This window comes from Triticum urartu, chromosome 5 (assembly GCF_003073215.2).
Source record: "Triticum urartu cultivar G1812 chromosome 5, Tu2.1, whole genome shotgun sequence".
Lineage (NCBI taxonomy): Eukaryota > Viridiplantae > Streptophyta > Magnoliopsida > Poales > Poaceae > Triticum > Triticum urartu.
In genome coordinates, this window is record NC_053026.1 from 552,275,655 (window position 1) to 552,297,963 (window position 22,309).

Below are 22,309 nucleotides of genomic sequence, written 5' to 3' on the forward strand. Positions count from 1 at the left end.
CTTTAATTTTTAATTCTGTTTGCTTTTAGGTTAGCAAAATTATAAACTTTCTGTTAGTGCCATTAGTTTTAGAAAAATTATAAACTTTATATTAGTGCCATTAGTTTTCAAATTTGAATAGTTAAAATTTGAATTCTTTGAAAATTGTTTGATTCACAAGTTTGTGATTAACTTACTAAAAAATGAGAATAGATGCGCTTATAGAGAAAATTCAACCTAAATTCCTAGTAAATTTCTATGAATTTCAGAGAAATTTACTATGAATTTAGGTTAAACTTTTCTCTATTAGGGCATCTATTTTCACTTTGAGAGGAGCTCAACAAGGCAGAGAGGGAAGGGCTTATAAACCAGTGTGAGCCCCTTCGGTTGGCGAGGTGGGACTAAACTCTGCCCGCAACGAGGGCCAACCCTTTAGTCCCGGTCTGTGGCACAAACCGGGACTAATGGTCATGGGCCAGGGGCGAGGAGCAAAATTATAAACTTTCTGTTAGTGCCATTAGTTTTAGAAAGTTGAAAGTTGGCATGGGCCAGGGACTAATGGTCATGGTATTACGAGGGCCAAACCATAAGACATGAAAGCATTTCAAATGAACTCTGAAAAAGTTGAAAGTTGGCATGGTATCATAATTTCACCCACATAGCATGTGCATGTACAAAACGGACAATGGTAGCATGTTCGTGTGTTACAAAGTTGGCATGGTATCATTATAATAGTTGCGGGAGAAAGTCTTCACTTTTTCTTCGCTTGTGTCATTTGCTTATTGCGCCGTAACCATGGATAATCTTCATTGTTTATCAGGATGTTTGGGTCAGCCTTGACATTGAAGGGAGGAATTTCATGAAACTTTTCATACTTCAGACATGTCTGTCTTGCCGTCCACTCCCAGGATGTCCCTTTTTCTTGAAAGAACTATGTGGCGCTTTGGCTCATCGTATGATGTATTCGCTTCCTTATCTTTTCTTTTTCTCACTTTGGTAGACATGTCCTTCACATAGATAACCTGTGCCACATCATTGGCTAGGACGAACGGTTCATCAGTGTACCCAAGATTTTTCAGATCCACTGTTGTCATTCCGTACTGTGGGTCTACCTGTACCCCGCCGCCTAACAGATTGACCCATTTGCACTTAAACAAAGGGACCTTAAAATCAGGTCCGTAGTCAAGTTCCCATATGTCCACTATGTAACCATAATATGTGTCCTTTCCGCTCTCGGTTGCTGCATCAAAGCGGACACCGCTGTTTTGGTTGGTGCTCTTTTGATCTTGGGCGATCGTGTAAAATGTATTCCCATTTATCTCGTATCCTTTGTAAGTCAATACAGTCAAAGATGGTCCCCTGGACAACAAGTACAACTCATCACAAACAGTGTTGTCACCTCTGAGACGTGTTTCCAACCAACTGCTGAAAGTCCTGATGTGTTCACATGTAATCCAGTCGTCGCACTGCTCCGGATGTTTGGAGCGCAGACTGTTCTTGTGTTCATCGACATATGGGGTCACCAAGGTAGAGTTCTGTAGAAATGTGTAGTTTGCTTGAGACCAAGAATATCCTTCCCTGCATATTATTGAGTCTCTTACAAGAGTGCCTTTTCTAGTCAGTCTCCCCTCATACCGCGATTTAGGGAGACCTATCTTCTTAAGGCCAGGAATGAAGTCAACACAAAACCCAATAACATCCTCTGTTTGATGGCCCATGGAGATGCTTCCTTCTGGCCTAGCGCGGTTACGGACATATTTCTTTAGGACTCCCATGAACCTCTCAAAGGGGAACATATTTTGTAGAAATACGGGCCCCGGGATGACAATCTCGTTGACTAGATGAACTAGGACGTGCGTCATGATATTGAAGAAGGATGGTGGGAACACCAGCTCGAAACTGACGGGACATTGCGCCACATCACTCCTTAGCCTTGGTATGATTTCTGGATCAATCACCTTCTGAGAGATTGCATTGAGGAATGCACATAGCTTCACAATAGTTAATCGGACGTTTTCCGGTAGAAGCCCCCTCAATGCAACCGGAAGCAGTTGCGTCATAATCACGTGGCAGTCATGAGACTTCAGGTTCTGAAACTTTTTCTCTGGCATATTTATTATTCCCTTTATATTCGACGAGAAGCCAGTCATGACCTTCATACTCAGCAGGCATTCAAAAAAGATTTATTTCTCTTCTTTGTAAGAGCGTAGTTGGCAGGACCTTTATACTGCTTTGGAGGCATGCCGTCTTTTTCGTGCAAATGTTGCAGGTCCTCCCGTGCCTCAGGTGTATCTTTTGTCTTCCCATACACGCCCAAGAAGCCTAGCAGGTTCACGCAAAGGTTCTTCGTCACGTGCATCACGTCGATTGAGGAGCGGACCTCTAGGTCTTTCCAGTAGGGTAGGTCCCAAAATATAGATTTCTTTTTCCACATGGGTGCGTGTCCCTCAGCGTCATTCGGAACAGCTAGTCCACCGGGACCCTTTCCAAAGATTACGTAGTGTAAATCATTGACCATAGCAAGCACATGATCAACGGTGCGCATGGCGGGCTTCTTCCGGTGATCTGCCTCGCCTTTGAAATGCTTGCCTTTCTTTCGACATTGATGGTTGGTCGGAAGAAATCGACGATGGCCCAGGTACACATTCTTCCTGCATTTGTCCAGGTATATACTTTCAGTGTCATCTAAACAGTGCGTGCATGCGTGGTATCCTTTGTTTGTCTGTCCTGAAAGGTTACTGAGATCGGGCCAATCGTTGATGGTCACGAACAGCAACGCCTTAAGGTTAAATTCCTCCTGTCTGTGCTCATCCCACGTACGTACACCGTTTCCATTCCACAGCTGTAAAAGTTCTTCAACTAATGGCCTTAGGTACACATCAATTTCGTTGCCGGGTTGCTTAGGGCCTTGGATGAGAACTGGCATCATAATGAACTTCCGCTTCATGCACATCCAAGGAGGAAGGTTATACATACATAGAGTCACGGGCCAGGTGCTGTGATTGCTGCTCTGCTCCCCGAAAGGATTAATGCCATCTGCGCTTAAAGAAAACCATACATTCCTTGGGTCCTTTGCAAACTCATCCCAGTACTTTCTCTCGATTTTTCTCCACTGCGACCCGTCAGCGGGTGCTCTCAACTTCCCATCTTTCTTTCGGTTCTCACTGTGCCATCGCATCAACTTGGCATTGCTCTTCGTTTCTGAACAGATGTTTCAACCGTGGTATTATAGGAGCATACCACATCACCTTCGCAGGAACCCTCTTCCTGGGGGGCTCGCCGTCAACATCACCAGGGTCATCTCGTCTGATCTTATACCGCAATGCACCGCATACCGGGCATGCGTTCAGATCCTTGTATGCACCGCGGTAGAGGATGCAGTCATTAGGGCATGCATGTATCTTCTCCACCTCCAATCCTAGAGGGCATACGACCTTCTTTGCTGCGTATGTACTATCGGGCAATTCGTTATCCTTTGGAAGCTTCTTCTTCAATATTTTCAGCAGCTTCTCAAATCCTTTGTCAGCCACAGCATTCTCTGCCTTCCACTGCAGCAATTCCAGTACGGTACTGAGTTTTGTGTTGCCATCTTCGCAATTGGGGTATAACCCTTTTTTGTGATTCTCTAACATGCGATCGAACTTCAACTTCTCCTTTTGACTTTTGCATTGCGTCCTTGCATCGACAATGACCCGGCGGAGATCATCATCATCGGGCACATCGTCTGGTTCCTCTTGATCTTCACCAGCTCCCCCCGTTGCAGCATCACCCTATTCAGGGGGCACATAGTTGTCATCGTACTCTTCTTCTTCGCCGTCTTCCATCAAACCCATATTTCTCCGTGCCTCGTCCAAACATTATAGTGTGGCATGAAACCCTTGTAAAGCAGGTGGGAGTGAAGGACTTTCCGGTTAGAGTAATACCTCGTATTCCCACATTCAGTGCATGGACAACACATAAAACCATTCTGCTTGTTTGCCTCAGCCGCATCGAGAAACTCATGCACGCCCTTAATGTACTCGCGGGTGTGTCCGTCACCGTACATCCATTGCCGGTTCATCTGCGTGCATTATATATAATTAAGTGTCCAAATTAATAGAAGTTCATCATCACATTAAAACCAAAGTGCATGCATAGTTCTCATCTAACAACATATAGCTCTCCAGAGCATCTAATTAATTAAACCATACATTGAAACTATGTAAAACATTTCAATGCGAAAACAAATGCGATCATAATCGCAACCAAGGTAACAATTGATCCAACGGCATAATGATACCAAGCCTCGGTATGAATGGCATATTTTCTAATCTTTCTAATCTTCAAGCGCATTGCATCCATCTTGATCTTGTGATCATCGACGACATCCGCAACATGCAACTCCAATATCATCTTCTCCTCCTCAATTTTTTTAATTTTTTCCTTCAACAAATTGTTTTCTTCTTCAACTAAATTTAACCTCTCGACAATAGGGTCGGTTGGCATTTCCGATTCACATACATCCTACATAAATAAAATCCATGTCACATTGGCCGGCATAATTTTCATAAACAATAAATGAACCAATAGTTATAAAGATAATATATATACCACATCCGAATCATAGACAGGACGAGGGCCGACGGGGGCGGATACCAAAACCATCGCACTATATAAGATGCAATAATAAAAGTAAGAAAATAATACAAGTATCTATGTAAACATACAAGTAAGAATATTTTTCCTTTCAGAAAGAAGATAAAACAAGAGGCTCACCACAGTGGTGCCGGCGATGAGCTCGGCGCGGGTGATCGACGGCGGTGAAGACGGGGACGGGGTGTGACGGACCGCTAAACCTAGACAAATATTATGGAAATGGAGCTTGGAGGTCGAGCTTGGAGAGGAGAAAGCTTAAGTAGTGTGGCTCGGGCATTCCATCGAACACCTTGTGTGCATAGGAGGTGAGCTAGAGCACCACCAAGCCCTCTCCCCCTCGGCCAGAGAAAAACAGAGCACTGGGGTGCTCTGCTCGCGAGCGAGGGGTATATATAGGCACCTCATTGGTCCCGGTTGGTGACATGAGCCGGGACTAAAGGGGAGCCTTTGGTCCCGGTTCAAGCCACCAACCGGGACCAATGGTGGTGGGCCAGGAGCGAGGCCCATTGGTCCCGGTTCATCCCACCAACCGGGACCAAAAGGTCCAGATGAACCGGGACCAATGGCCCACTGGCCTGGCCGCCCCCCGGGCTCACGGCATTGGTCCCGGTTCTGGACTGAACCGGGACTAATGGGCTGACCCGGCCTGGACCAAAGCCCTGTTTTCTACTAATGTATGCATACATGCATTGCAATTAATACATTGGTAAACATAAACTTTTGAGAAAAACAAGAGCATTAATTAGGTGCTTTTACAAATTACAAAAAATATTCCACCACTCACCATCTATCTTGATTGGTGAGATTTTTGAATTGAGCATTATAAACCAAAAAGGAGGAAGTACTATGCAGTTCAAGGACTACACCCACAGCCACAGGTCTTCACTCGAGCGACCTCGATCTCGCTCCAGTCGTCGTACGGATTTGTGACTTTTGGCCTTGCTCGATTTTATGTATGCCAAAAGCAGCCACATGCCCAAATGGTTACACACACGGCTGCGACAGTGCGTGTATGCATTGGCTTGGCCGATGGAGTTGAATGACACGGCCAGCTTGAGACAGTGTGTCTGCATGGCACGCGCCAAGAAATCAGTGAGTTCACAGCAACTGTTGCCCAACTGGAGTTGCGTGTCCGCCCCCCTCCCGCGTCATCCGCTCTCGGGCGACCCGGGGGCGAAACCCTAGACGCAGCCGGTCCCCCGCTTCCCCTTCTCCTCCTTCCCCGCCGCCGCCGGCAGTCGTCGTTGGGTTTGCCCACGCGGCGGTAGGCGGCGGCGGGGGCTTCCCCACGCACCCGCCTTGACCTCTGGAGAGCCGCCCCCCCACCCCGCATCGGGCGTCGCCGCCCGCTTTTCCCTGGTGGCCGCCGAGGCCGGCCCTCTGCGGCGGCTACCGCCAGCGTTGTCGCCCCGCGCCTGTCGCCGGGGACGGCTCTGCCCATCAGATCCGGCCGCCTTGCTTCGATCTGGCGGCTGGTGGGCCGGGGTTCGCCGGATCCGTCCGGATCTGGCCGGCGTGGCCTTGCCTCGTCCTGCCCGGCTTGGATGTTCGCGGTGTGGTGCTCCCTGGTGGCGGTGGTGTGAGTCGTTCCCCATGTTTCGACGGGATGCGTGCGGTGGGTGGATGCCGGGGCGGCGGCCTCGGGCGGTGTGCACGGCGTTGCCTCTTCGGCGGGCGATGGTCGTGGGTGCTGGTGGTCCGCGACTTCGGCCGTGCGGGCGGCAAGGTCTCGGTGGACGTCTAGTACAGTGGGTCGGGGTGCCCCGTCACCCGGCGTGCTTGCTTCGATGAAGTCCAACGCTTTCTCCGGCTGCGTGCACTCCCCTAGCCAGGTCTTTGGCTGGGTGGATGGGATGGGGCGGGACCGGGGGAAACCCTTGGTCGTCGGCGGAGGCCACGACAATGGCGGCGTCTTTGCTGGGCGCCGGTCCCCTTCTTGGAGGCCTTGTCGAGGTCCTCTCCCGTCTTTTACCGTGATCTTCCTTTGGGTGAAAGCTCTAGTTCCCCTTGCGGGCGACGGCGTCGTACCCTCGTCGCGCTCCTTCTTGAAGGCGTCGCCTGGGGTTCCCGGAAACATGGTGGGCGCTTTGCGGTGCGTGTGAGGTGTTTGGCGGCGGCATTGTGTGCAGCATTTCACCTATTCTCCGCCGGTCTTCGTCCTGTGGTAGCGCTCCTTCTGCTTGGAGATGGACTAGCGTAGATGGTGGTCGTCGTTTGGTGTCTTGATGGCGTCGATGGCGGAGGATCCTGCCAAGGTTGGCACCTCAATCTGCTCTGAAGATGGACTAGTGGAAGATGGCGGCGACGACACATGTGAGTGCGTCAGACCGGATTGTGCCCCGGACCCGGTATGTGGCTCGGTCGGGGCCTCCGGCTTTAGATGTTAGGCTTAGGTGAGAGGTCTGGGTATTTGGCCCAGCTTGCACCCCCTTCATCATATGGATAGGAGTAGTGGCAGATGTTGCCAAGATGGCGGATTCAGGCATATTATTGTACTACTTTGTAAGGTTCTTGAGAATAATCAATAAAATGGCCGTATGCATCTCCCAGATGCAGAGGCCGGGGGTCATCCTCCTTTTAAAAAAACTGTTGCCCAACTGCGCCGGAATCAATGCGCGTACCAGCTTCACCAGACTTGATGGGCCCACGCGAATGGCTCCTCGTGCAGCAGAATGCTGGGCTGTACGTGCTCGTCTGTCAGTCACATCTCTGAATCTCTCAAGTGCATGATGACAAACACCCCCAATAAACTCGATTGCAGAACGACTTCAGGCAACAAACCTAAGGCCAACTTCACGGCACGACCCCTAAACGGACGTTCGCTTTGTCCGAATTTCGTCCATTTAGGGTGGGATTTGGGGTCGTGTCCGAGCATGTCTTGATATGTGGTGGCCGTGCGCCCAGCGCGCGGCCGCCTTCATTTACCCCATTCTGTCCGTGTTTATTTAAAAAATCAAAAGAACGTTTCAAATGCCAAGTTCTAGTTCAGGCCAGCGGCCTACACGTCCATCACCGGCATCAGCCAGCGACCGGCAACACAGCCAGCCTTCAAAATGAATAGTTGTCTTCGCCGGCAACGCAGCCAGAAGCCAGCAACACAGCCGGCCACCAAAATGAATGTTTTCTCGCCGGCACACAGCCAGCGGCCCAGCGGGCGGGCGTCACCCATGCCAGCCTCCAAAAAGAACGGCCACGGCTGATCGGACGACATAGTTCAGGCCTTCGGCTTCGAGCATCTCCTTCTGCTTGGCCTCGAACTAGGCCCTCGTATTATTGCTCATCTTCGACAAGTCCACGCTCATGATCGCAAGGGCCACCTCCTTTGCTTTGGTGGCGGCGTTCATGGCCTCGATGTCGAGCTGCCTCTGCCTAGCCTTGACGTTGTCGGCCTCGATGTCGAGCTGCCTTTGCCGGGCCGTCTCCTTCATGTCGATCTTCCTCCTCTTGGCCGCCTCCTCCATCTCAAGCTTCTTTCTTTGAAGGTCTATGTATTGCTTCATCTGCTCCTCCTTGCTTTGCCGCTTCTTCTTGTCCCTCACATCCTTTTGGGACATCATGCCATGCAAAGTGTCATGCAATGCCATGGATGAGACATCACGTATGTCATCAACCTTGGAGTTGGTCTTGCCCCTCGGCCTCTTCAAGGCCTCGCCATCTCCACCTCCGGCGTACTTGGCCGTCTTTAGTCCTCTCTTCCTTTGTAGTTCACGGTATTGGTCCTTGAACTTAGGGTAATTGTTGATGATCGTCCAACAATGCGTAAGAGTGAATGACTTGTCATTGTGCCGGGCCTTGAATGCTTCCAAAGATTGAAATACCTAAATCACATGATCAACAACAAGTGAACATGCAAACATATACACGGCCGAAGTGTCATGGCCGTGGCAAGGAAAGGGCTAGGAAGAGGAGAGCATACCATGTCCCCAACGCCGAGACCACTCACGGGCCGTGCTTCAATGCTCTCAAATGCGGCGCAATACTTGTTGCACTCTTGTTGGATGAACAACCATCTCTTTTGAATCGAGCCGATGCCACGGTTGCTTGTAAATTGGTAGGGCTCAAACATCTTCCTTTCATGGAATGTTTTGTGGACTCTCGTCCAAAAAACAATGCCCTTTTATTGCGCGCCGGTCCTCGGATCTTGGCTAATCTCCATCCAATCTTGGCAAATCAACTTGTCCTCATCTTGTGTGTATGAACCCGTGCGAATGCTCTTCCTCTTCTTTTGTGCTTCCGCTCTTTGGGTGAGCTCGTCGATGAACAATGGTCGCCACTAATATCAACGTCATTGCCTTCTTCTTCATCACCGTCACCTTCGACATAGATGTCATCGTCTTCATGCCACGAGTCACCATGGTCGTAGTCAGCACGGTCGTCGGCCTCTTCATCGGGCACGTACTGGGCGCGGCCATCCTGACTTTAGGTCTCCTCGGGGTCGTAGGCATGGCCATGCCCACTCTCGAAGATCACGTCCTTCATGTACTGGTTGTAGAAGGGGTCGTCGACCGTTGGCGTTGGTGTTGGCATTCCGTCAAACAAGACGCGGGGGGCGGCATGGTGCCCGTGAACGGTGCCCGTGCTTGCTTTTTTTGCATCTCGACGGACGCCCGGCCGCCGTTGCTGGACCCAGGCGTGACGTTGAGGTCGATGACGGCCGCGGGACGCGGTGTGGACGGCGCGAACAAGCCCACATCCGGCGACCCCGAGAAACGGGTCTGTCCGTCGTGCCTTGGCGGAGGAAAGCCGGGCGACATGGGCGCGGTCCGCGACGTCGGCGACTGGTAGTGCGGAGGCCGGGCGACCGACGAGCCTGTGCTCGCGGGGCCGGCGGCCGCTGCAGGGAACCCGGCCGGGCGGCCCATGCCAAGCATGAGGATGGCGTGCGCTTTGTTGAGGAGGTCCTTCTTCTCGTCGTTAGAGGCCTTGCGCCGCGCGGCCTCCAGCTCCTCGCGCTGGGCGGCGAACTTGGCCGCGGCGGCATTGACCTTGACGACCGCTCTCCGTTCCCTCCTCTTCGCCGATTCAGCGTCCAACTTGGTGATCTCCTCCGGTGTGCACTCCGACCGCGGCTTCCTTGGCGCCTTGGCCGCCTTCTTCTTCACCATTGTGGGCGGGTCGACGGCCAGGCCGCCGGAATTCGGCGGGGCGTCGGCCATGGACGAGGAAGAGAGGGGGTGGGTGGGAGGGACGTGGGAGGGTTTGTTGAAAATGACGCCAAATGGGCGTGGGGGGATTTGGTTTCTCCCACCGACAGGCGGGCCAGGGGAGGACAAGCGCGCGCGTCCCGCCCGTCCGAGCGCTGTCCGTTTCACCCCAAAACCGGCGCAAACTTGGGCCGCGAATGGGCTGAAAGCGGACACAAAGCGGACAAATGTCCGTTTACGGTCGCGCGCTGGGCCGTCTGGTTTGTCTGTTTTACCCCAAACGAACGAGGACGGACAGTATAGGGTCGCGCGGTGGAGTTGGCCTAACCGCACAAAACGAGGTGTTGCCACATTACACAAAATGAAGGGAGATTCTAAATGTTACCATGAATGTTACTTACACAGCTAGTGTTGCCAGTGCGTACTAACCACAAGCCAAGAAAGCGCATACACTCGGAGAGAGACGGAACTATACACTTCTTCTTTTTGCGAAAATGATTTAGATCTACTATTATCAAACTTCACCGGAAATACAAAGCACATGAACGTAATAAAAATTACTTCGAGGTTCTAGAACCACCTACATTACCAACTGGACGGGATTAGTAGTGTATATCCAACAGAAAGGGCAAATAAACACTGGCGATGAAGACGCACGCAGGACGCAGCATCCCATCGACCATCAGGACATGTTGGGTTCAGTGGACGCATGAGCTGAGGCCCAGGCATCCCATCCACAGGCTCCCTGTCTGCGCAAAACAGTCCAGTGAGCTCCAACCACGCGGCAAAAATGAAAACATTGTTTCTTTCTTGGTGGACCGTGCGGTACCTTCCTCGGCGCCCGGTGGGGGGCGAGCTCCGGCGGTGGCACCTGGTACAGGTCCCCGTTGACTGGCCGCACCACCCGCCTGGAGCCGCCGCTCTTGGCCGCGGCGGCGTCCCTGGACGCCTTGGAACGCTCCCGGGACACGTCGCCCTCGGGCCGCCTCCTCGCCTGCTTCTTGGGCGTGGGTTTGCGCGGGGGCGGCGAGTACCTGAACCACACGTCGCTGCAGGCCTCCGGCTCCGGCGTGGCGTTGCACGCGGCCGGCGGAAGTGCCGCTGTCGCCTCCGGCTCGTCGTGGTGGTAGTTGTAGTTCCACTCCCCGAACGCCGGCACGCGACGCCTCCTCGCCTTCTGCAAGACCGAACGATAATAAGGACTCCGATTCTGGGTGAGTGAGCTTGCTGGCATGGATGCCTTGGCTGGCTCACAGTCAGTCACAGGACACTTACCGCCATCTGGTTCAGCACGGAGAAGAGCAGACAGAATGAGATACGAAGAAGAAGAAGACGAGACGAAGAAGAAGGGAAGCTAGGGCCGGTGAGTGAGTGGGGCTACGAGGCTGAAGAGAATGGAATAGAAGTAGCCCGCTGTCGGCGTGTAGCCTCCGCTATAGCTCTCGTCTACTGACGCGCGAGCTTTTACTGCGACGCATCATTGAGGGCTAAATTTGGTGTTTGGACCCTTTTCAAACAGTTTAACCGGATGACCCTGTTTCAATTTTTTTTAACATTTGATCCTTTTTCTATCGCCAGGGATTTTTGACGATGGAGTAACGATAGCCGCCGTCTTCCTAACGTCACAACGCTGACATGGTAGACGATCTATCACCGGCGGATTTGGCGGTAGGATGTGCAACCCTACCGGCATGAAACTCGGCGGTAGGGTGTGCAACCCTACCGCAAAACAACAGCGACTTCTGGTTCCAGTATGAGTGAGGCCGCCTACCGCCGAGCTCTGTGGCGGTAGGGGTTGATCATAGTGCATTTTTTGCACACAACTTGTATTTTGTCTTCATTTTTTTTGCCATAGCAATGTTATAGACTTAAAAACAATAAGCATGTATCACAGCTCCATATGAATAATAGTTCAACTAAGACACATAGCACACATCCACACATGTAGCAAATAGTTTCACATAGCAAATGGTTCAACAAATACAAAATAGTTTCATGAAGCCAACATAAAAAGTTTAACTAGTTCAACGGCAGCAACTTCACTTGCTCCTTCCTCTCTTCAAGGTACGGTCCTCGTTGTTCTTTGAACGGTTCTCATACACCTTCTTCTTGCGCTGAGTCGGACGCGCTCTCTGAAACGGGGATGGACTTGCCCAATGCCTCTTCTCATGCTGGGTTGTCTAAGTTGGTGGAGGTCCGTCATCGTCATCGTACTCCTCCTCCTCATTGCTCTGTTCCTCTTCTTCCTCTTGTTCTTTTTCTGCTCCCTCCTCGTCCTCTTCTTCATCTTCACCTTCTTCCTCCTCGTCCTCCTCCTCGTCCTCCTCTTCAACCACCCTAGACGACGAGGCAGCATGGCTGGATGAAGCGAGGCTATGCATCGGGGCTGCAGGATCATAAGCATCAGCAGAGCTAGCGCACCCAAGCAGGCCCACCAGCTTGCGACATTTGTTGACGAACTTCTGCAATAAGAATGAAACAAGAACATAATATGGATCAAGCTTATGGTTACAAACGAACATGAACATAATATGTAAGTGTAGGAGTCTTGATTGTACCTTCACCGTTCCCCTCAACTTCTTCTCACCATCTTGAGTCTGGGGGATAGAACTTAGTGCATCTGAGCCTTCAAAAATGCTTTTGTTCAGCTCCAAAGACTGCAAGAGAATAGATGAGTCACAATCACTAAAGTATATTTCATCCAACCGCTGGTTGAAAACGCATGAACACAACTTACTATTCTGTTCATGAGGGGCACATACTCCCTAAATCCGCCTTTTAGCTCTGTGATGATGTCATTGTAGGCTTCATTCTCGGAGTCATCATCGTACAGTTCTTCGGCATATGCTGTCGTCTACTGGGGCCTCAGGCGCAAACGATGCTTGATGCCATCGTCGTACCACCGCATGTGATCCTCGTAGGCATCGCAGTCTATCACATTCCTCTTCACATATTTGTGAGTTCTCCGCTCGTTCCATTCCTTCACGTATTTGGCATGTTGCTCTTCAAGTCTATGATCGACTGATTCTTCTGCCTGCTCATCCTGCAAGGCATAAGAAAGATGTAGAACATCATAAGAAGGAATGTAAAACATCAAAATAAAAACACAGAAATGGAGAACAATGCACTCACAAGTGTAGGTCATAGCCACCAGTGTCGATGAGATCGCCCGGTGGGGTGCGTTACGCCTTACCAAATTGCGCGACCACGCGATGTTGCAAGTGGTACTCGACGGCATAGATACAAATCATGGGCATGATGCACCGCCAGAGAAGCCTGTCTTGCTTGCACACCACGTTCAGCTCGAACCCCCACTCTCGTTCATCATACGACCACCAATTAACCTAGTACATAAAAATTGGTAAGCTCACGTGAAAGTGTTGTCAAAAATATTCATAATCTAGTTTGTATACCTGGAAAGGCGTCGGAGCATCAAGCTCGTTTGTGAAGACCTTGTACAAAGCCTTGGATGTGCCCGTGTAGACACCCACCATGTCCCAAGCGTATGCGATGGTCGAGTATCGATCATCTTCGTCATCTTCACCATAGTCAGTCCATTCACGCCGTCGCAGCTTCTCCGGACGCCCCACCGGGATTCGCTCCCACATCCAAATGTAGAGGCCCCAGACACATCCACACATACCGAACGTATCTTCCGCCCTCTGGGTTGCGTCATCAAGCTACAAAACAAGTATAGATGATAAAATGTGTTAGGACAGAGAGTATATCGACCAGAGGGGGGGTTGAATGGGAGATTCAAATTTTCTTTCGAAAGCTTTGAAACTTAACCAAGACACAACAGCGGAATAAAGTATTGAGAGAAAAGTACTGAATCAATATTCCTCGTCAGAGGCATATTCATCAAGGAAAACATTTACAATAGAGCGATCTTGATTGATAATGGGTTTAATAATGATGAGGGTTATGCAACAAGCAAACATGTGGAACAGAATGAGGCAAAACACGACTGAAACTGAAGGAAATGCAACAAGAGGGATACACAGGGTAGCAAAGACTAACAACGAAGAGATATAGGCGAGGATAATGAAAGTAATTAACACGAGTACACAGGATGAGAATCACATAACAATACAAAGATCAAAGAATCAAATGGCACATAACACGAATGAAAATTACTGAATGAAATGTAGTAAGATAGATATAACCAGTGGTGCTCGATGGTGACAAGAGATTTGGTAGACCAGTTCACCCTTCTGCCAAAGGGCTACGTCTGGTTGGAGGGGCTGTGACTTAACACGAAAGATAAACTCCCTTCACCCTATTCTCGTTCAACGTAGAGCTGATCAGACTCAGGTTGATTTCACTCGTGGTAAATCCTTGTCGGCGATCTCCAAACCTTCGGCCGACCATCGCAAACCACAATCACTCTTGATTGCTGAAGATCAAGCTTGGTAAAGGCAATAACTCTTTAACACTCGAAGCCAAACCTATTCGTCTAGAGAGTGCTCAGCTCTCAGGAGTAACAGGTACAAGAACTCTCACTCATAACTACTGTGATGCTAAACCAATGTCTAAGTTTGGGCTCTTGGTTTTCTCTCAGTGGATCTTAAACTCAAATCACTCGGAGAGGGTTGCTCAAGTTAATCTTCTCAGTAATCTCAAGCGGAGTAGCCAACGGAAAACGTTGGAGCCGGGTGGCTATTTATTGTCGTACCCTTCCCAGAAGGGAAATGACAAAATTGAACATCGGCCTCTGCCAATGGCCTAACGACACGATTCCAACGGTCGGATTTAAGCACAACGGTAACATTCCTAGGAGAGCAAGAAATGCTAACTACTCGGTCCAAGGCAAATCTCTCGCAACGAAAAAGATCACATTCTCTTGCTGGCAAGTATTTACTCGAAACACAAGGAGATTTCTCTCACAACTTTCATAGGTTGAGGCTAAGCATCACAACTGATCTAAGCATCGAGAACCTATACCCCTCTTAATAGTACGGAGGTCCTATGACTCAACAGACTGAAAGAAGAAAAACAAAATGATTGCTACATCTTCACTTTGTCTTCGACTTCAATCACATTAGTGAATTTCTTCGGACGATAGTATCTAAACAAAAGCTTCTCAACTCTATCACTTCAATAGATGTAGCTTGTTCTTCTCTGCAGCGCAGATATGCTTCAGTGAAGTTCCTCAAACTCAGCACCGAAGACAACATTCTCTTCGGTTGTGTATGTCCTTTTCTCTCTGTGTGCACTAGAAAACAAATTAGTCCATACCTGTTTCTGTCAACAATCTCCAAAACATAAGGTAGGAAGATATGTTGGAAATATGCCCTAGAGGGAATAATAAATTAGTTATTATTATATTTCATTGTTCATGATAATCATTTATTATCCATGCTAGAATTGTATTGGTAGGAAACTCAGATACATGTGTGGACACATAGACAACACCATGTCCCTAGTAAGCCTCTAGTTGACTAGCTCGTTGATCAATAGATGGTTACGGTTTCCTAACCATGGCCATTGGATGTCGTTGATAACGGGATCACATCATTAGGAGAATGATGTGATGGACAAGACCCAATCCTAAGCCTAGCACAAGATTGTGTAGTTCATATGCTAAAGCTTTTCTAATGTCAAGTATCATTTCCTTAGACCATGAGATTGTGCAACTCCCGAATACCGTAGGAGTGCTTTGGGTGTGCCAAACGTCACAACATAACTGGGTGGCTATAAAGGTGCACTACAGGTATCTCCGAAAGTGTCTGTTGGGTTGGCACAAATCGAGACTGGGATTTGTCACTCCGTGTAACGGAGAGGTATCTCTAGGCCCACTCGGTAGGACATCATCATAATGTGCACAATGTGACCAAGGAGTTGATCACGGGATGATGTGTTATGGAACGAGTAAAGAGACTTGCCGGTAATGAGATTGAACAAGGTATCGGGATACCGACGATCGAATCTCGGGAAAGTATCGTACCGATAGACAAAGGGAATTGTATACAGGATTGATTGAATCCTTGACATCGTGGTTCATCCGATGAGATCATCGTGGAGCATGTGGAAACCAACATGGGTATCCAGATCCCGCTGTTGGTTATTGACCGGAGATTTGTCTCGGCCATGTCTGCATGACTCCCGAGCCCGTAGGGTCTACACACTTAAGGTTCGATGATGCTAGGGTTATAGGGAAAGTATGTACGCGGTTACCGAATGTTGTTCGGAGTCCCGGATGAGATCTCGGACGTCACGAGGAGTTCCGGAATGATCCAGAGGTAAAGATTTATATATGGGAAGTCCCTTTTTGGTCACCGGAAAAGTTTGGGGTGCTATCGGTAACGTACCGGGACCACCGGGAGGGTCCCGGGGGTCCACCAGGTGGGGCCACCAGCCCTAGATGGCTGCATGGGCCAAGTGTGGGAGGGGACCAGCCCCAGGAGGGCTTGTGCGCCCCCCCACCAAGGCCCAAGGCGCAAGGGAGAGTGGGAGGGGGCAAACCCTAGGTCCAGATGGGCCTTAAGGCCCACCCTAGGTGCGCCCCCCTCTCTCCCCCCTTGGCCGCCACCCTCGATGGGTTTTGGGGCTGCCGCCACCCCTAGGGAGGGAACCCTAGATGGGGGCGCAGCCCCTCCCCTTCCCCTATATATACTTGAGGTATTGGGGGCTGCAAGACACACGAGATCATATCCCTCTTGGCACAACCCTACCTCACTCCCTCCTTGTCTCTCGTAGTGCTTGGCGAAGCCCTGCTGGAGTTCCGCGCTCCTCCACCACCACCACGCCATCGTGCTACTACTGGACGGAGTCTTCCCCAACCTCTCCTTCTCCCCTTGCTGGATCAAGGCGTGGGAGATGTCTCCGGGCTGCACGTGTGTTGAACGCGGAGGCGCCGTTGTTCGGCGCTTAGATCGGAATCAACTGCGATCTGTATCGCTGCGAGTACGACTCCTTCATCCGCGTTCTTGCAACGCTTCCGCTTAGCGATCTACTAGGGTATGTAGATGCACTCCCCTTCCCCTCGTTGCTAGATTACTCCATAGATTGATCTTGGTGATGCGTAGAAAATTTTAAATTTCTGCTACGATCCCCAACAGTGGCATCATGAGCTAGGTCTATGCGTAGTTTCTATGCATGAGTGAACACAAGTTGTTGTGGGCGTCGATTTTGTCAATTTACTTGCCATTACTAGTCTTATCTTGATTCGGCGGCATCGTGGGATGAAGCGGCCCGGACCAACCTTACACGTACTCTTACGTGAGACAGGTTCCACCGACTGACATGCACTAGTTGCATAAGGTGGCTAGCGGGTGTCTGTCTCTCCCACTTTAGTCGGATCGGATTCGATGAAAAGGGTCCTTATGAAGGGTAAATAGAAATTGGCATATCACGTTGTGGTTTTGGCGTAGGTAAGAAACGTTCTTGCTAGAAACCTATAGCAGCCACGTAAAAACTTGCAACAACAATTAGAGGACGTCTGACTTGTTTTTGCAGCATGTGCCGTGTGATGTGATATGGCCAAAATGATGTGATGAATGATAGATGTTATGTATGAGATTTATCATGTTCTTGTAATAGGAATCACGACTTGCATGTCGATGAGTATGACAACCGGTAGGAGCCATAGGAGTTGTCTTAATTTATTTATGACCTGAGTGTCAACATAAACGTCATGTAATTACTTTACTTTATTGCTAAAGCTTTAGCCATAGTAGGAGAAGTAATAGATGACGAGACAACTTCAAGAATACACGATGACGGAGATCATGATGATGGAGATCATGGTGTCATGCCGGTGACGATGATGATCATGGCGCCCCGAAGATGGAGATCAAAAGGAGCAAAATGATATTGGCTATATCATGTCACTATTTGATTGCATGTGATGTTTATCATGTTTTACATCTTATTTGCTTAGAACGACGGTAGCTTAAATAAGATGATCCCTCGTAATAATTTTAAGAAAGTGTCCCCCCTAACTATGCATCGTTGCGAAGGTTCGTTGTTTCAAAGCACCACGTGATGATCGGGAGTGATAGATTCTAACGTTCGAATACAACGGGTGTAAGCCAGATTTACACACGCAATACACTTAGGTTGACTTGACGAGCCTAGCATGTACAGACATGGCCTCAGAACACGGAAGACCGAAAGGTCGAGCATGAGTCGTATAGAAGATACAATCAACATGAAGATGTTCACTGATGTTGACTAGTCCGTCTCACGTGATGATCGGACACGACCTAGTTGACTCGGATCATGTTTCACTTAGATGACTAGAGGGATGTCTATCTGAGTGGGAGTTCATTAAATAATTTGATTAGATGAACTTAATTATCATGAACATAGTCTAAATATGTTGTAGATAAATAGCTCACCTTGTAGCTCCCTGTTTCAATACGTTCCTAGAGAAAGACCAAGTTGAAAGATATTGTAAGCAATGATGCGGACTGGGTCCGTAGTCCGAGGAGTGTCCTCACTGCTACACAGAAGGCTTACGTCTTTGATGCACCGCTTGATGTGCAAACCCCTACAACGTCGTCTGTGGATGTTGTGAACACCTAACAGACACATCCTAATGACTACTTGATAGTTTAGCGCACCATACTTTACGGCTTAGAATCGGGATTCCAATGACGTTTTGAACGCCATAAGACATATGAGATGTTCCAAGAGCTGAAATTGGGATTTTAGGCTCATGCCCGTGTTGAGAGGTATGAGACCTCTGACAAGTTCTTTTGCCAACAAGATGGAGGAGAATAGCTCAGCTAGTGAGCGTGTGCTTAGAATGTCTGGGTGCTACAATCACTTAAATCAAGTGGGAGTTAAACTTCCAGATAAGATAGTGATTGATAGAGTTCTCTAGCCACTATCACTAAGCTACTAGATCTTCGTGATGAACTATGACATGCAAGGGATGGAGTTGATCCCGGAGCTGTTCGTGGTGCTTAAGACCGCAAAAGGTAGAAATCAAGAAGGAGCATCAAGTGTTGATGGTTCAACAAGACCACTGGTTTCAAGAAGGGCAAGGGCTAGAAGGGAAACTTCATGGATGGCAAACCAGTTGCCACTCCAGTGAAGGAACCCAAGGTTGAACCCAAACCCGAGACTAAGTGCTTCTATTGTAAGGGGAACGGTCACTGGTAGCGGAATTACCCCAAATGCATGGTAGATAACAAGGCTGACAACTTCAACAAAGTATATACGTGTTATTAATGTGTACCTCACTAGTACTCCTGGTAGCACCTGGGTATTGAATACCGGTTCAGTTGCTATTATTGGTGACTTGAAGCAAAAGCTACGGACTAAACGGAGACTGGCTAAGGGCGAGGTGACGATGTGTGTTGTAAGTGTTTCCAAAGTTGATGAGATCACCATCGCACGCTCCATCTGCCTTCGGGATTAGTATTGAACCTAGATAAATGTTATCAGGTGTCTACGTTGAGCATGAATATGATTAGATCATGTTCATTGCAATACGGTTATTCATTTAAGTTAGAGAATAATGGTTATTCTGTTTACATGAATAATACCTTTCATGGTCATGCACCCTATGTGAATGGTTCATTGAATCTCGGTCGTGGTAATACACATGTTCACGCCAAAAGATGTAGAGTTAATAATGATAGTACCACTTTCTTGTGGCACTGCCGCTTAGGTCATATTGGCGTAAGATGCATGAAGAAATTCCGTGTCGATGGATGTTTGGAGTCACTTGATTTTGAATCGCTTGACACATGCGAGCCATGCCTCATGGGCAGGATGACTAAGACCCCGTTTTTAGGTACAATGAAACCGGCAAGTGACTTGTTGGAAATCATACATGCTGATGCGTGTGATCCAATGAGAATTGAAGCGTGCGGCGGATATCGCTATTTTCTCATCTTCACTGACGATTTGAGTAGCTATAGGTATATTTACTTAATGAAGCACAAGTCTGAAATGTTTGAAAAGTTCAAGTGATTTCAGAGTGAAGTTAAGAACCATCATAACAAGAAGATCAAATTCCTACGATCTGATCGATGAGAATTTCTGAGTTATGAGTTTGGCAATCACTTAAGACATTGTGGAATTGTTTCACAGTTGAAGCCACCTGGAACACCACAGGGTAATGGTGTGTCCGGACGTCGTAATCAAACCTTATGAGATATGGTGCGATCTATGATGTCTCTTACCGATCTACCGTTTTCATTTTGAGGATATGCGTTAGAGACAACTGCATTCACTTTAGATAGGACACCATCTAAGTCCGTTGAGACGACGTCGTATGAATATGGTTTGGCAAGAAACCAAAAATTGTTGTTTCTTAATGTTTGGGGCTGCGATGCTTAAGGCTTCAGCCGGAGAAGCTCGAACCCAAAAGCCGACAAACACATCTTCATAGGATACCCAAAGGTGACAGTTGGGTATACCTTCTATCTCAGATCCGAGGGCAAATTGTTTGTCGCTAAGAACGGGTCCTTTCTCGAGAAGGAGTTTCTCTCGAAAGAATTGAGTGGGAGGAAGATAGAACTTGATGAGGTTGTCGAACCTTTACTTCAACCAGAGAGTGATGCAACACAGAAAGATGTTTTTTGTGGCGCCTACGTCTGTCGAATAGGAAGTTAATGATAGTGATCATGAAGCTTCGGATCAAGTTGCTATCGAACCTCGTAGGTCGACAAGGATATGTACTACTCCTGAGTGGTACGGTAATCCTGTCTTAGATATCATGTTGTTAGACAACAATGAACCTACGAGCTATGGAGAAGCGATGGTGGGCCCGTATTCCGACAACTGGTTAGAAGCCATGAAATCCGAGATAGGATCCATGTATCAGAAAAAAGTATGGACTTTGGTGGACTTGCCCGATGATCGGCAAGCCATTGAGATAAATGGATCTTTAAGAAGAAGACAGACGTGGGCGGTAATGTTACCGTCTATGAAGCTCGACTTGTGGGAAAGAGTTTTTTTCACAAGTTCAAGTAGTTGACTACGATGAGAATTTCTCATCCGTAGCGATGCTTAAGTCCGTCGGAATCATGTTAGCATTAGTTGTATTTTTCGATTATGAAATCTGACAGATGGATGTCAAAACAAGTTTTCTTACCAATTTTCGTAAGAAAAAGTTGTATGTGATACAATAAAAGTTTTTGTCGATCCTAAGGATGCTAAAAGGTATGATGGCTCTAGCAATCCTTCTATGGACTAGAGCAAGCATCTTGGAGTCGGAATATATGCTTTGATGGAGTGATCAAAGCTTTTAGGTTTATACAATGTTTGCTAAAAACTTGTATTTACAAGAAAGTGAGTGGGAGCACTACAACATTTCTGATAAGTATATGTGGATGACATATTGTTGATTCGAAATAATGTAGAATTTCTGGAAAGCATAAATGGTTGTTTGAAGAGTGATTTTCAAAGGAAGACCTGGATAAAGTTGCTTACATATTGGGCATCAAGATCTATAGAAATAGATCAAGAAGCCTGATGATACTTTCAAAGAACGCACACCTTGACATGTTTTTGAAGGAGTTCAAAATAGATCAGTCAAAGAAGGGGTTCTTACCTGAGTTGTAAGGTGTGAAGTTGAGTAAGACTCAAAGCTTGACCACGGCAGAAGAAAGAGGAATGACGAAGGTCGTCCCCTATGCTTTTGTCATAGGCTCTATACGGTATGCCATGCTGAGTACCGCACCTGATGTGTGCCTTGCCACATGTCCGGCAATAAGGTACAAAGGTGATCTAGGAGTGGATCACTAGATAGCAGTCAAAATTATCCTTAGAGGAATAAGGAAATGTTTCTCGGTTATGGAGGTGATAAAAAGTTCGACGTAAAGAGTTACGTCGATGCAAGCTTAACACCTATCCGGATAGCTCTGAGTAGATATACCGGATGCGTATAATGGAGCAACAATTTGGAATAGCTCCAAGTGGAATGTGGTAGCAGCATCTACGATATGACATAAAGTTTTGCGAAATACATAGGGATCTGAATATTGCAGACCAGTTGACTACAACCTCTCTCACAAGCATAACATGATCAAACCCAGAACTCATTGAGTGTTAATCACATAGTGATGTGAACTAGATTAATGACTCTAGTAAACTCTTTGGATGTTGGTCACATGGCGATGTAACCTATGAGTGTTAATCACATGGCGATGTGAACTAGATTATTGACTCTAGTGCAAGTGGGAGACTGTTGGAAATATGCCCTAGAGGCAATAATAAATTAGTTATTATTATATTTCATTGTTTATGATAATCGTTTATTATCCATGCTAGAATTGTATTGGTAGGAAACTCAGATACATGTGTGGATACATAGACAACACCATGTCCCTAGTAAGCCTCTAGTTGACTAGCTCGTTGATCAATAGATGGTTACGGTTTCCTGACCATGGACATTGGATGTCTTTGATAACGGGATCACATCATTAGGAGAATGATGTGATGGACAAGGCCCAATCCTAAGCCTAGCACAAGATCGTGTAGTTCATATGCTAAAGCTTTTCTAATGTCAAGTATCATTTCCTTAGACCATGAGATTGTGCAACTCCCGGATACCGTAGGAGTGATTTGGGTGTGCCAAACGTCACAATGTA

General features: G+C 48.0%; 1 protein-coding gene across 1 annotated transcript; it reads right to left on the reverse strand.

The window, feature by feature from the left end:
- Nucleotides 1-10,251: 10,251 nt before the first annotated feature.
- On the reverse strand, nucleotides 10,252-11,149 carry LOC125505976. Its single transcript, XM_048670870.1, has 3 exons — nucleotides 11,034-11,149; nucleotides 10,588-10,935; nucleotides 10,252-10,507 (listed from the first exon to the last, which is right to left on the reverse strand). The coding sequence occupies exons 1-3, from the start codon at nucleotides 11,037-11,039 to the stop codon at nucleotides 10,457-10,459; spliced, it is 405 nt and encodes a 134-aa protein (XP_048526827.1). The 5' UTR covers nucleotides 11,040-11,149; the 3' UTR covers nucleotides 10,252-10,456.
- Nucleotides 11,150-22,309: the final 11,160 nt, after the last annotated feature.